We start from the raw sequence: 16,095 nt of genomic DNA, 5'->3' as shown, positions 1-16,095 counted from the left end.
GCAATCAAATAAAATGTTATACCCAAAAGGCCAAGTCAAATGCCGACTTTTAGATGCCTCAAATACAGCTCGAATGCTTGCAGACCAGAGGCACAATTTGCTGTTGTGCATCTTTATTATACTGTATACATTACTTCTGGTCACATGCATTATTATTATGATTATAATGACAGAGGCAGTAACTTACAGATGACTGGGAAGGTTGTGTTAGCATAGGCTGGATTCATGCTGCCAGTCTCAGAGCTTGTAATGTATAGATCGATGTGGCCGTAGGGGAAAGAGGATCAATGGCTGTTGAGTTATTGCAGTATTTGGCTACTGAATTTTGAGAGCAGTGTTTTCCCAGGAAAGTCAATACCCTTAGGCTGTTCACACTCCTCTCGCCATCCTTCCTCTAATCCAACACCTGGGGAGTCTTAACCCCCTGAGAGACTGAGAGACTGAGAGAGACAAGAGCTGGTGGACTGAAGGACTTAATGCAGGCAGAAAGGAGAACTAACAGAATCAGAGTGAAGATCTCTCAGAAGGGAGAGCAGCAGAGAACAGAGTAAATGTGAGAAAGCAACAGAGCCGTAATAGTTATCAGGTACCAGCTGCAACACTGAAAGTGAGAATGGACTTAACATTCTGCTAATCTAACAAGATGTCCTAACTATAGCCCATGCCACACGTGAAATGCTTTCGGGGAATTGGACCGAGCCAGTCTTTGACATTTCCCTGTAGAGCTAAGAATGGTAAAGCCACAGCCAGCAGGTGCAGAGCAGACTTGTGTGATATTCAGAAATGAACTGAGAAAGCCTTTTAATTTACAAATCTTTATGTCTTATATAACATTCTGTAGTAAGGCATACTCAATTTAAATTTAAATTCCATGAAACACAATTTGAACAGGAAAATTTAACTGAATTCTGGATTTCACTAAGCCATATCTATTTAACAGCCCCAGATGCTTCAGTGTGAAGACTGTGAGATCACTTCCTGTGATGGCAGGGTTAACGGCGGTGATATTTGAACACTGCTGCTCTGGCGTTCCACTCCAGGATAGATAAGACAGTCAACCTACAATCAGTGGAATGGCCACATTGACCGTCTTTGATGCATTTCTGGGGTCCATTACTGCTAATAAGCCAGATAAAAGGAATATGATAAAAAATAATGTGTCTGCACAGAGATGCCAGTTTCCTTCGCCAATGTACGTATCCCCCTCCCAATCCCTACGGCCTGAACTCTGAATTTCTGATGACCTAAATGTATCTCTTTCAAAATATTCAAACTGGCTTGGGTTCATCTAGAAGTGTCTGACGATAAGGAGTGAGCTTTTTTTTTTTTGAGCTGGAATGCAGTGTAAAGTTGAGCTCACTGGGGCTTATGGGAAATCTCTGGTGGGAAAGACATCACTGAGGTTAGATGCACTCTCATTCCTCTTCAATTATACACAGTCTGCCTGTTCAGTATTTAAAAGCCTGCTTCATTTCACATTCATGAATATCATACATCTCTGGCACAGTAACTAAGTTGCTGGATGTACGTCAGTAAATCCACAAGCTAAAATATGAATGCGTGAATCGAATTTGCAGTGTAAAATGAAAATGCTTTTGAGAAACAGAAAGATTAGGCATAGTATCCAACCTGTATTCTTATAGGAAATGCTTTATATATATATATATATATATATATATATATATATATATATATATATATTTATTATTATTATGTATATATGTTATTATTAATAACTATATATTTAATAGAAAAGATAAAGTAAATATTTTAAACACTATTTCATAATAAATAAAAATAAATAAAACACACACATCACAGTTAACTTTCTTAGTATTTTAATTTTTTTTATTATAAACAAATAAACTTTTTAGTTTTTATTTTTCATGAATATATTCCCTCTGTCCTCTATCTTTTGTGACCTTTCATTTATTTTTTGTCTCTGCGTTCAGATTCAGAGATATTCTACAGGTCCTGTTTCATTCATCTTTACAATTTGCAACACGCTTTCTTTCGCACTGCGAATATTCTTTTGAACTTTAAGACAGATTCATAAAAGCGATGTGGCGTACTGCTGTCAGTCAAATCATCCTGTCTGTCCGAGCAGACAGGGCTGTCCTCTCCATTGTGAAGTTGTCTTTTTTTTGCTGCTTACACGGCAAATGCATCTGAATGAGAGGTGCTTTGAACAAAGAACACCGGAAATGCACCTGAGATAAAGCTGATGTATAACAGAAAGCCTGAACACAGGCCTCTTTTTATTCTCTTTTATGACCGTCGCTGTGACATTTTCTTATCACACCAAACAGTCCTAGATCTGACCTTTCGCCTACTTTGACTGGCATCTGGAATATTCTGATGGAATAATCGGTGTATGAAAAGCACTGATTTGGCTAAATGATACTCGTCTTGCCCATTGAACACAAGAGAATGGACATCAGCCAAAAGTACAAACACAGAAATGACCTGCTAACAGTAAGCCATCGCGGGAAAGCATCTTTATGGACTGCAAATAACACAAGTCCCAATATTTTAAGCTAACAAAGGCGGGCCCTTGATAAAATGGACAAAGACATGTAAAGATCAACCTCCGAGAAAGATGACAGAAATGTATTCTGATGCTGGAGATGGTGGCAGGGACTCCAGGCAGTTGCAAAGTGTTGTATACCTGTGTAGACGAAGCGTCCCGGAGCTCCTTTGCAGAACTGCTTGGACTTGTAGGAGAGTGTGACCTCAACAACCCCAGGGATGTGTCTAGGGGGCGTCTGCACCCGGATAGCATGAGGTGTGATGAGCTAGAAGCCATGAGAGCACACGTTCAGTGGTCAGCACTCAATACACAAGCACTGTCTCCAATGTTAACACAGTTAATGCTGAAACTAAAGAGTGAGAAGATTCATTACTTAAAGGACACAGTTTAAGGATTTTAGACATATACTGTAATAGGACCTGTTATGTTATAGTGTATTGTTTGTCTCTAAAAAAATATTTTGAAAATAATATTTTAAAGATGATAAATAAATATTTAAATAATAATGATTTTTATATATAATGTTTTTTATAAGTAAAATAATTTGGATAAAAAAATAACATAAAATAAAATAACAAAATCATGAAAAGTAATAAATAAAACATCAAATAAAAATACATCTTTTAAAAATAAATACATATTTAAACAACAGTTATTTTAATATTACAAATTTAAATTGTAATGGTAAAATAATTTGGCTCTTTAAAAATAAATAAACAAATAAATAAATAAAATGTATAATATTATTAAAACACTTACCTCACTCCAAACTAACATTGTGCCGAAGACCACTTGTAATCCGTCAAAGAAGTTGTCCCCAATGATGATGACAGTGGCCCCCCCAGTCGTCCATCCTTCACTGGGACTGATGGCCTTTATGCATGGAGTGGCTGCTTCGGAAAACAAGATCACAACACAAGCACTAAGTTTGAGCAGGTCAGTGAAAAAAATAAAAATAAAAAACCTGAAAAACAGGAGGTCTGATGACTGTAAAAGCTCATTTGTTTTTTTCTTTGGTGTCCGTGCATCACTCAGCTCCATAAAACCATTAAGGTTTTTTTTTTTTTTTTTTGATCTTTTATCGTAAATCCGTCTTTGAGCAGGCGGTATGGAGACAGACAGGCTGACTGAATGACTGGCCCAGTCTCCACTGGCAATGGATGGGAATTGATTGGTCGCAGCTTGAATGAGCTAACGGGCAAACCGAGGGGTTCTTTGTGCAACTTCAGACCACATTACTGCACGTAAGGCTGTAGACCAGCAGCCACTTTCCTTGAACAGCATCATGGGAATGCAAAGTTCCCAAACTTTGATTCAAAATCACTTCTGATTGGTTTCAAAAGTTCTCTTTGTTGTGCAAGTGAACATCTCTGGAAACAGGGAATTTTGATATCTGTGAAAATGAATAGATGAAAGTAAACAACCGCTGGGCGTGATTTGCATTCACCTGTTGGGGTGTAATGGAACATCTGTTCTCTTTTACTATATCTGCATGGGTATACTAGTGTGTTCAAGATGAAAGCCTGCCCATCTCCCACAATGCACTGCCATCAGCGACTTCCTCTTCATGTTTAAGTCTTTGGAGAATTACAGAAGAGTCTTACTAAATGTAGAGCAGCGACTTTCCTTTTCCTCGACTGGGACACAGGTGACGGTTTTTACACAAAACAGTCGCAGAGCTAATCACACAATTTCCCACATTCAGAAACTGTTCTGAGTTCAGCTGGGAGCTAATGTTCTATGCAAACTTTCAGCATTTCATATCAAAGTGACATTACCCAATGAAGCCCCTTCAGACAGTCAGATTACCTGTACTCTAGGTGAGGAAGTAAAAAGTAGCATTAGCAAGTTTGACTTTTTTTTTACTTTTTTGCGATTTGAATGTCAAACGTATACAATTGTTCAGAAGGCTGGGGTCGGTACAATTTCTTGATGTTTCTGAAAGAAGTCAAGATGCTCTTCTTTTTTTCCTGTCATATTAAAGCTAAAAATTTCAGCAGCCATTATCTTCCAAAATCCAACACTTTTGAGAAGTGTATAGAAGATACAGTATAAAATAAATAACATCACAGGAAGCAAAATGTGTGTATTTTGGTGAAATTACCTTCAGAAGGGTCCAGGCGTCGCGCCCTCCGCCCATGTTTGGAGTTGTTGTGGACAAACATGTTATCTGACACGGCCAGGACATGGCCATCCACGTTCACTGTGGTGGACACCACCACCTACAGAGACACCAAATTATCTTTACTCCCTGCTTGTGTGCATCTAAAACAAAATTTTTCGTCCGTTCATGAGCATTTTCACCTGAAATCGCCTCATGTCTCTGGGATTCCCTGCATTTTTCAAACAGTTCTGATTACACTTGAGAAAGAATTTCAGGAAAAATCTGTAAAAGAAGGACAGACATTTTTTAAGTGACTCAAACACAACGAAAACACTTAAGGATAACTGCTTTCATATATAACAGACGCCAATGAGTGATTTAGCCCACTTTCAAAACCAGCTCAGAGAAGACTCTCTGTGTAGACGTATGATATTCAGTTAGAGTTGAGGTTTGATTTTTCTTCATTTATATCGAAGACCAACTCTAGCTTTGTTGATTTACTCGTATATTTTACCTCAGCCTGACAATATTGATCGGTAATGGATATCAATGAAGATGAGCCGTAATAGCCTCCGCTGCTGGAGGTGTGCTACAGTGTGAAATGGATTGCAGTCTTAATGCATTTTCCCTGGCTGGTAATCTCTATGCATTCATCTCCAGGACCATAAGCCCCACTATTTTGATGGAGTGCTTGCCTTTTAATTGCCACATTATCACAATAATAATCTGGGCAGTTAACAACCAGCAAGGTCGCAGACAGCCATGTCACATTAACCACAGGATAACCTCCACCGCTGCCGCCCCATAGAGTGTGCAGAGAGAAGGATGCTGGGAGAAAAAGTGGTGAGAGAAGCCCTGTCTGCTATATAAATGGCCAGTATCTGCAGACGCCATTGATTTCTCCCTAATAAGACAGTAACAATATCTTTAAAAACACATGGTGCTAATTCAAGCGATTTTTTTAGAACCTCACTTTACCGCGTGACATAATCACCATACATACTTTAACCCCATCAGTGCTCTTACGAAGAGAGATAGGAAAGAGAGAAATCTGACAGAGAGAAATGAAGCCTGCTCTCTTTAGCTAGTATCGACTGATACTTGATCTGGATTGCTCTGTTGGCTGCTAATGCCCTTTATGGCCATGGAATACAATAATACGGGGAACCCATCCCTGAGCTCCATTCATATGATATTAGAGTCCTTGGAAGGAGAGATATGGATCAATAAGGATTGAATTAAAACACAGCAGGAGACAAGGGCTGTAAGTGAAGCTTTTCTCAGATATTAGAAGAGTACTGTGTTTATACACCGCCCCAGTCACCATCTGAAAGTAGAGAATCCATCCTGAACTGTTCTGGAATGGCAGAGCCTTCAGCATGGTGAAACACAGGGAAGAGAGAGAGAGATGAGGGCATGGAGGGGGAGAGAGAAATCCGTGATGGGAGAGTCTCGTAGGTCTAGACTTCTCCATCTGCCACTGGGCAGCAGTTGACAGGGAATGTGAGATTCCCGGTCTCAGCCTGGAAAAGCGGCAGCACTTCAAAGCAGGTCGGCTCCCTTCGGATCGGGGCAGGACTAGCCCAGTGTTTGGAAGCGAGCAGGATGAGGGAAGAAGAGCTGCTATTAGATGACAAGGCTCAGGGTGGAATGGAGTCCTCAGACAGGAAAACAGGGGCGAATGGAAAGACACGCGCAGGGCAGATTCTGAAACAGTCCACACTGTAACCAGCAGACTTTAAAGGAATATTCCGGGTTAAATGCAATTTACGCTGGATCAACAGCAAGTCTGACCTACTGTTCATAACCACATAAAATATTTAGACTAAAATCAAACAGAAATGCAAGTTTATGGGCCAGTTTTTCTATGCTCAATTTATAGTTCTCATACAATTCTCAAATGTATCATATTGAAAAGCTTAATAATTCTCCTTCAGTTGCTGGTCCCCATTTACTTCCATAGTATGAAAAAAAAAAACACTATGCAAGTCAATGGGGACCATCAACTGAAAGTGAACTATCCCTTTAAAAATGAATGTATTTGTACTGTGTAGTTAACAAAATTTAGTAAACAAGTCAATAAAAAAATACTGAATATTACAATTTGTCACTTTTATTGTCACTTTCAGAAATACAGAGCGTTTCCATTTCCAAGTCCTGAAGTCCCCTCGAGGCCTTTGCAATGACTGATATTGTACGTGTGATACAAAGACCCCAGTATGAAATCGACAGACAGCTATAGGAAAAGACAGAATGACAGAACAGGTGAAACTGAGGTGTGGACAGGGAAAGACTAATTCTCCCTCCCCATCTAAAACGTATTAAAACAACATAAATAATTAATGACCTTCTAGAGCCAGGGCTAGGTTATTAGTCTCAGCGTTTCTTTTTCTCCATCCTTCTCTCTGTCTCTTTTTCTGTCTTTTGCTGTCTCTCTCTCTCTCTTTCTGCTCTTAAAAAAGTAGGTAAAGATAATGAGGGAGTTGGCGACTCTATTGTAAGCCGTCACCTCATTACGCTGGCCTCCAATCAATTACAGGTGGATGTGTGGCTCTGTCAGACCCTAATGTGCCTCCAACTACGAGTCAGGAATTACTGCTGCTTTACAGCACCCTCTCCACTTCTCTCTCTCCATCCCTCTGTCTCTAACTCGAGGGACTGGCGAGGAAGGGGATCTGGGGCCGAAAAGAGACCAGAAGGGCTGGTCCAGTAGAAGCTGCGAAGGCCAGGGTGTCTTACATGTAGCTCTGAAAAAAACCCTACGGAAGCCCCTTGTCTAGACCTGACCTTAGCTGTGTGAGACCAAATCACCATTTCCAACCCTTCAATACATGCAAAAAGAAAGTTTGGGTTGTTTTATGGGTGATGCTGGTGAACAAATGGTATGTTTGGGACGTTTTAAAACCTCTGATGGACAGAACCTGAGAGCTTGCGATAAAAAAAATACAAATAAATTATTATTGAATTAGAAGTCCCAGAAGAAAAGTGTTACTCTTTCAAAGCTCAGGACACCTAATGAGGTTTGAATTTACTTTTCATTGAAGTGTCAACTTTGTTTCTCCTAAAATGCCATAGTAGAAATAAATATACACGGTTAAAACTGGGTGTGAAATTGTGTACGGCTCAGATAATCTGGTCTCTGAAAAAAAGAGTTCATATGGATATTGTTGAGATCTTTTCACTTGAGAGTTACTGCCACTGGAGAAAAATCATTACCATTCAATAATCTTGGTATATATTAAAAAACTGCAATATAAAAAGAATGTCATTATTTTGAAGAATGTATTAACTGTTTCAACCTTTTGTCATATAACCAATGTCATTTTGGACCCCACTGACTTTCATAATACTATATTGCCCAAAAATACATACAATTCATACAAACTATTTTTCAAAATTTTGTGCTCCAAAAAAAAAAAAAGGGTCAAACAAGTTTGAAATGACTAGGGGATGATTAAGGTTAACTATGCCCTCAAACAACCCTTTGTCCACACTGAAAACTATTTGATATTAGATTTACTTTGAAAAAATATCACCCAGAAATTGCTAATAACTTCCACAATTACAAAGAAATGACAAATTACACACAGAATTAAATTAAACACTGAAATTGTGTTTTCTTGTAAAACATACTCCAATAATCTGTTTTATTTATAACTTGGATAAATAATTTTACAGTGCAGACACACTTTCCAAGAGTAAGTGACTATGACTATAGTACAGCCGTACACACATTCATACACAAATGTCCTCACGTGATGTATGAAAAAAAAGCATCTCTTGTCTGCTTACCCATCATTTCACACACATACGCACACATCCCTGGAGTCTCTCACTTATTACGTTAGGCAAAAAAAAAAAAAAAAAAACATCAATATTTCAGAAGAGGTATTTTTAAAAGCTGCCATGGCTCTAATTCTCGGCCACTGTTTGCTGTGAGCGCTCGTTGCTTTCTACGTAAAGATGCTCTTTCTTTGGGACACTTAAGCTGGACGCCGATCGCTCTCATAGGCTCTGCATTAGATAAGCATGCTGCTTTCTGTCCCATTCATAGATCTCTCAACACACGGACTGATATCCATTTAACTCACTGTATCAGAAAAGATAGAATCAAAGCGCAACCATTTGACTGCATTTGCTCTTTCTAGCCATCTGAATGGACCGGTTATAGCTAACGGTATGTGTAATTATTTTAAAGCTATAGAATTTGTAGCAATAATTTAGTGCAGTCCAATAATTTATTTTGTTTAATAGCAAAGAGAATATTCTGGAAGCGAATTAGAGGTTATAATATAATTTAACTGACTTTGTCCTGAATTCAGAATCATTTTAGTTAATGAGGACAGTATTATATTAACAATAAAGGTGTACAAAAAAAGACAAGGTGTGGATATGTGCATGAGAGAGAGAGAGAGAGAGAGAGAGAGAGAGAGAGAGAGAGAGACTGGGGCCCTCCTTTGCTCTTCTACATGTCATCAATTATTCACTAGCCAAGATGGCAATTACAGGACCATGTACAATCAGACTAAATATTTAATAAGGCACTCAAACAGTCTCTAGAATGGATCTTTGTCTCTCTCTCTCTCTCTCCTCAGTCTCATCCTTTACACTGTATCTACAGTGCGCTCCCCTGGCTTCTTACCTTTGTTATTAGTACAAAAACACTTTATATTATATTAAAGATGAGCATCTCCAGTGTATTTCAATTACATGAAGTCAAGTCCCCTTTATTTATATAGTGCTTTATGCAGTACTGATTGTGTCAAAGCAGCTTTACAGTGTCATACAGGAAAATAGTTTGTCAAATAGTAAATATATGTTATATGCATTTGGGGAGTTTGTAAAACATAAAGGCAACATTAGGGAATTTATGTGGATTTTTTTTTAAGAATAGGAAAATCAACTTCCTGTTAAAAGGTAGATTAAAGAGATAGTTCACCCAGAAATGTAAATTCTGTCATCATTTACCCACTCCCATTCCTTTTCTTCTTCTTCTGTGTAACACAAAGACTGTTTTTGTCTGTTTAATGAATGTAAATGGGATCAACACATTAACTTCTTTTTGTAAATCAGCAATAGTAGACTGATTTCTGGAGGATCACATGACTATGCAATAATCGCTGCTAAAAAAAATGTTTTATATGGAACAATAGAACAGTTATTTTAAATGGTATGAATATTCCAAAATATTACTGTTTTTACAGTATTTTTAATCAGATAAATTTCTGAGCATAAAAAACAACACAAACACTTATGCGCCAAACGTTTATGCTTAGGTTGAAATTGTGTTCAAATCCCTAACTCTTGAATATAAATAATAATAATAATAATACAGCTGAAATAGGATTTTAATAAATAAGTATGTGTAGGCTAACACATTTTTATTTTTTTATTTATTCATTTTTTTGCTTCTTTCTGTTTAACATTAATTTATCAATCTCATAACAATGTGTTGAATTGCTAGAGACGAGGATGGGAAAATGTATCCATGATCTGCACTCTGGGAAAATGTGAAAGAAGTTAGACAGAGACATAGTAATTAGTAATTAGTAATTAGAAGATGGTGGGATGTTTGTTTGAATCAGTGAACAGTGTTTTTTGTGTCCGTTTGTACTTGACGGGTGAAGATGAAGCAACTCAAATCACACACACACAATCGCACATCACTTGCTATCAGATTTTCCTTTCTAAGAATTATTTTGGCCTCTGTTGCCATGGCAAAGTACACATTTGTAGCTCCAATCGAAATCAATCCATGACATAATGCAGTAAAGAGAGAGTGTGTAAAACACGTGAGCGCGGCTGACCTCACAACGGAGGAATGGCTCAGCAATTACTGCAAGCTGCACTTCCTGAACAGAGCACAGTCACTTATTACGCCCATAAACGAAACCCCAGAAACCTACCACACTTTCACACGGCCCGTTATGTGAACAGAAACCACATTTCCTTGTGAAGCCTGAATCATTATACTCAGTGCAATAAATCGTATATTTTATGAAACAACATACTCCTTAATTGACTGTCAATTGTCAAAAGTGACTTTGTAGAGACTGCAGGGAACTAGAAGTAGATGTTACAGATGATTTGGTCACCATCTGATGCCCCAGTAAGCCTTGTGGGAAGTACGGGATGAATGTGATAGGATAATATTTTGCTCTACATGACAGTAGATCAGCAGAGGAAACAAAACACACTCTGAGAACATTGTGTCGATGTTTGAGAGACCAGATTTACACTGAGAAATCTAATTACTAATGGGTTGTCAACTAATGAGATTCTCAAATTCTTATTTTTGGTATAATGCCATTTTTTTAAAATAGAGAAATAAGAGGAAAAAGCAAATTGGTGTGTGAGAGAGAGAGAGAGAGAGAGAGAGAGAGAGAGAGAGAGAGAGTCCAACCTGTGTTTCATTTTTCCCAAGAAAGCAATTTCTTATATAATGAAAACTTGACCATTATGTTTTTATCATTCATTGTGTCTGATCTCCTACAACACAATAATTATATATAATATATTGTTATTTATGAGGAGAGGCTATTATTTTTATTTTATAAATTAATATAAATAATATAATAACAAACACACACACACACATTATATGAAAATTATTTTGTATCAATTATTAACTAATTATTATATTCATATAATAATGGACTTTATTCATTTAATGTTTTATATTAGCATATCTCCTCATAAATGTGTGTGTAACGTGTATTATATTTAGATTTTGTATTTATTTTGTATTTTATATTACATTTAAAATGAATTATTAATTAATTTATATCATTATCTGTAATATATACTTTTTTTTTTAAGTGCAAATCAGGCAAATATATGGTATTAAGGTAAATTCACAGATTCAGTTTATTTTTTATTTATTTTTTGTATTTCTTCATCCTTCCCTGAGTCAAGAACTATAGTGGAAGGTCTGAAAGCAGTAAATCAACGTCCCAAATCCCATCTTCAATCTCAACCATCACGGTTAACAGCCTGTCCAGTCAATCTTTTCCTCCGATGGAGGAACAGAAAATAAAACAAAGAAAATCCCTTCTTGATGTGTGTAGCTGACAGCTCTATCCAGGCCCCCCAGTGTTGAAATCAAGCTGTCACTCTTCCACCATGGAAATAGAGGAATTGTGCGCTCAGATTTAAATACCGCCTATAATAGTTTCCCATCTATCAGGTCTGCTGGCCGGTTATTCTTAGACACATACATTAGCCCTTGGCCCAGATAGGAATGTCACCAGATTAAACATCCAATTTGTTAACCGGGCCAGGCCAGGGGTGCTGCTTCTTGACAGAACTTACAAACAAGCCCAAATGGCTCCATTTGTCACCCACAGTCCTGCTGGATTTTCCTACTCAGACAGAGTGAACCACTATGGATGGGGAGGGAGAGATGGAGGAAGCGTGGAAGGATTTTTTTTTTTTTTTTGTGGGTGGAAAGATGAGGAGAAATGGTAGGTGTTTTCTGAGGCCACTTAATCTCAGGAAGGGCCATTAAGACAATAAAAGAGTTTTTGTCATGCAGTATTCATTTCAGGAATATTCCCTCATTAAAGCACAGCAGAAACAGATATTCTGTGGAAGCTGTACAGTAAGTCTCTCTTTCTCTCACTGCCAAAACACTAGCGTACAGGTTGCTAAATAACAAAATTGTAAAAAATTAGCTCACCCTAACTTCTATCATTGTTTACTCCCCCAAATGTCTTACAACTTTTTTTTTTCCTTTCAGTGGACTGTTAACCACGTGACCGTCCCCATGCACCTTTATTATATTGAAAAATATTAGTATATTGCCTTTTTATTTTCCCCATAAGAAGAAAGAAATTGATACGGATCATATGTTAATAATGCCAGAATATTCATTTTGGCCTGAACTATTCCTTTAAAGTGCATGGGATGCTGAACATCCCACGCTGTCAGACAGCACTAATCCTCAGCAGCGGCCCTGTCAAAGCCTAGCGAGCAAACAGATATATTCACTCAAGATGAAGTTGTAGATTAGAGTGCGTGAAGGCCCTGTGGACAGATTGGGAGCATATTGGGGAACAGAGGGAGAAACAGTGAACCAGATGCCACCAGTTAAAACCCTCCGAATGGGAGAAAGAGTGAGAAATATGGGCGTCCGACACTGCTCGGCTGGTGAAGCTGTCCGTGGGGAGATATCTCACTCAGGGGAGGGAGTGAATGAAGCTGTGAGGTCACTGCACGCTACAGCGACTGTCAGTGCTTTCACTGTTTAGAGCAAATGATCTGTGTTTTCTGAAAAGATTGTTTGTTAATGATAGAAAGCTCATAATTGATCAGATGCAGAGAATATTAAAGTTTTTTTTTTCATTTACTTTAGATTAAATATTACAAAATAAAACTAAATCAAGGACAGTACCGTGTAGAAAAAAAATAGAGAGAGAAACAAGAACACAGAATCGCTAAATAAAAGCAAGCACAAAGATGATTAGCAATTTTTAGAAAATAACATATTTCGATTCTTTATTTTAAAAAAAAGTTAAGAGGACATTTTGATGTATTTATATGACACTGTTATGGTGCCGTTTTTAATTTTTAGCTAGACAGTCTCTGTCCCTAATCACTTTTATAAATCGCAAAAAGGATAAAATAAAATAAAACTATTTATGAATTTGTAATTGTATGCATTAAAAATATATATATAATTATATTTGTCTAAAATGCTTTTTGCCAAAATAATCCATTCACATTCATATTTGGCCAGTCCAGTTGGGTACCACCTTCCACAAATCAAATGTTTGTAGATAATAATGATTCTGTCATTCATCCAATATTTTTTCAAAATGTTCATACAATGAAAGTAAATAGCGCTCGCTGTCAAAATTGCCCAAAACAAGAAAAAACTGGATTCCAAATATATTCCAGGAAGTATGAAGCCCCTATCTCTCCCTAAGTGATCCACAGAAGAACTAGATACACATGGGTTTGGAACAACATGAAAAAAAATCCAATGATGACAGTGTTCCCAAACCTTTTAGAATAATCACAAAAATCTTAACACTAAGTGAAAACATAGATATGCTGGACTGCAATCCAGTCAAACAGTCAGATGTTCCAGCGTCTGAACCGAAGCCAAACGCGAGGTAAATCAGAGGGCTAAGTGAGCGCGCACCAATACATGTGAGAGTCCTTTAATATCAGGAGAATAAAAGAGTCAGCCAGTGAAATAGCCTCTGCCTCTTTAAGTAGAAACTAATATAATTTCTCTCACGCCAGCAAACAGGAGTATTTTATTATTCCAAAATCGTTCTTCAGGGGAAAAGTGATTTATACCTCACTTTATCTGTCAGACAAATGTTTCTCTTTATGGCTATTACCATTCCGAACCGGCAGGCAGGCAACACAAAACTAATATAGTGTGTGAAGTATTTAATTAAGTATCTGGGTGGGGACGGCTGAACGTCTTGCTTTATTAAACCAAAATTAAAAATAACTCCTCCATTTGAATAACGCCCGGGGCTTGCCTCTCATCTGCCTCATTTTAATATCACTCATGCCACTTTAACCTTTTCAAGCACCACGTCCAACGTTCGTTTGTCAGTCGAGAGAAATCTACACAAACACATACGCACGCGCAACTTGAGTCGTTCTCAAACAGCTTTACAAAACTGTGTGTATTCGCAACCTCTTGAACATGGAACACAAATACCTCCAGGTCAGTCGGGCTGTTTTTCGACTGTGTTTTGCTTTGTTTTTGAAGTGGGGCAGAAGAAAAGACGAAAAAGAGCCGACGTATCAGCCCTAGATACAGTATGTTGATTTGAAATGCACACATGATGCAATGCTTACATAGTAAATGTAATTTGCACGAGCTTTGAAGTGTTTAGAGAGCGGCGGCCGTTTTGGGGAGCATCAGACACTGGGTTTAATTAAACACGACGGGAACACAAATAATGGAGGGAGAGAACTTATTCTGATCATGAATGCCGCTGAAAACAAAATCAAATTACCACGAACTGGGCCGGGCTGCCAGAAAAGATGAAAGTTCACTCTTCATTCAGGGTGAAAAGAGAGCAAGTGAGGAAGAGATAAAGAGAGCGAGAGAAAAAATCCAGATGCAGGTTTTAAAATCACAGAGCAGATATTATCCATCTGTTTGGCACCCCTCATTCTCTGCTGCGTTGAGGAGACGGTCATGGACAAGGTGAACCCAGCGTCACCATCTGGCTGTGTGCTGGCCTGGACAGAACTGAGGACAGTTGCACACTCCAGCGAAACACACACACACATACACACAGACGCCAAAATCTTCTCCAAATCTTCCAGAGCAGATTGCAGCATTTCAATCATATGCAAGTTTCCTCTTTTCTCCCTGATGGGGCTTTGTTTGGAGGAACACGTTGGCTTGCCAGTCAGAAATAGGTAGTTGGTTGCGGTCCCTGGAGAGGGATTGAGTCTCACTGCGAAGTTCGAAAGCGCGCGTGTGTGTGTGTGTGTGAGGAAGTTCGGGTTCTTGTTCGCTCAGGCGGACTATGAGTGTACACAGCTGGGGTGAGTTTGACTTAATGAGAATCTGTTCAACAGTTCCGTTTGGAATCCATGCCTGCAGGTGAAGACTTTATGTTTTGATTTACATTTGGCGGAAATTGGGACTTTTTTCCCCCTGCATTTTCAAATCAGCATCTCATCTGGCGAGGCTCAAAGTTGCCAGAAAATCCCTGAGTGACGAGTGAGCTCAGACGTGAATGAGTAAGACAATGATAGAAAGCTGCCAAAAGAGAGGTCAAGTGTTTATACACGGCCGCCTCCAGATTGCAAACCTACACGCGCTGAAGACAAGCGCTCTTATTTGTTAAACAGCAGAATGGATTTCCTCTATGTACTCGGCCGGGCCGTTACGCTCAGATAGCGTATTGATTTATCGGAGGCCGGTCACTTGGGATCGTAGATTTAAACTGTAGCGCACTTTGGGGTTCGGGGTCATGTGATTTGTACACCATTACATCCAGCATGACTGAAGTAGACTGTTACAGGTGCTGTGTGCTTATTAGTGGTCATAGAAGGGCTCCACTCTCTGTACAGTAAGAAATAGCAGAAAAACTCCCCTTTTCAGGAAAAATATGTTTCAGTCTACATTAGATATCCATTTTAGGATGGTGTGCTTTCACTGTGCTAATAATTAATCGTGCATATTTAAAACACACACACACACACACACACACACACACATGAATTTCCCTAAGATGTTTCAGGAGTATATACTCTCATCACTGCGGCACAGCTTCCAACAAAAGTTTTCCTTTTCTCTGGGATGATAAAAGTGGCCAGAGTAATTCAGAGAGGAAATAGAAAATAAAAAGAGAATGAATTTGATCAGACCGCTATTGCCACGAGTCGACATATTGATCCTGGTGCGGCACTGGATCCAGGTTGTAGCGTATTTCATTTGTGCAGATGTGCTGCTAAGTTCTGAAAGATTTGATAAGTG

General features: G+C 38.4%; 1 protein-coding gene across 5 annotated transcripts in view; it reads right to left on the bottom strand.

Moving 5' to 3' along the window:
• Positions 1-16,095, bottom strand: part of LOC128026968 (transcription factor COE3) — a 93,604-nt gene that overhangs the window by 26,217 nt on the left and 51,292 nt on the right. For 3 of the 5 annotated variants that reach the window (XM_052614271.1, XM_052614274.1, XM_052614275.1), the window contains exons 7-10: positions 4,835-4,916; positions 4,635-4,752; positions 3,290-3,423; positions 2,669-2,795 (exon numbers count right to left, since the gene is read on the bottom strand). In XM_052614271.1, coding sequence (XP_052470231.1) covers positions 2,669-2,795; positions 3,290-3,423; positions 4,635-4,752; positions 4,835-4,916 — 461 coding nt within the window. The remainder of the gene's footprint in view (positions 1-2,668; positions 2,796-3,289; positions 3,424-4,634; positions 4,753-4,834; positions 4,917-16,095) is intronic. The other 2 variants (XM_052614272.1, XM_052614273.1) reach the window with 1 other exon arrangement.

The sequence above is a fragment of the Carassius gibelio genome, chromosome A14 (genome assembly GCF_023724105.1).
Source record: "Carassius gibelio isolate Cgi1373 ecotype wild population from Czech Republic chromosome A14, carGib1.2-hapl.c, whole genome shotgun sequence".
NCBI classification, from domain to species: Eukaryota; Metazoa; Chordata; class Actinopteri; order Cypriniformes; family Cyprinidae; genus Carassius; species Carassius gibelio.
This window is presented reverse-complemented; position numbering and strand designations above follow the sequence as displayed.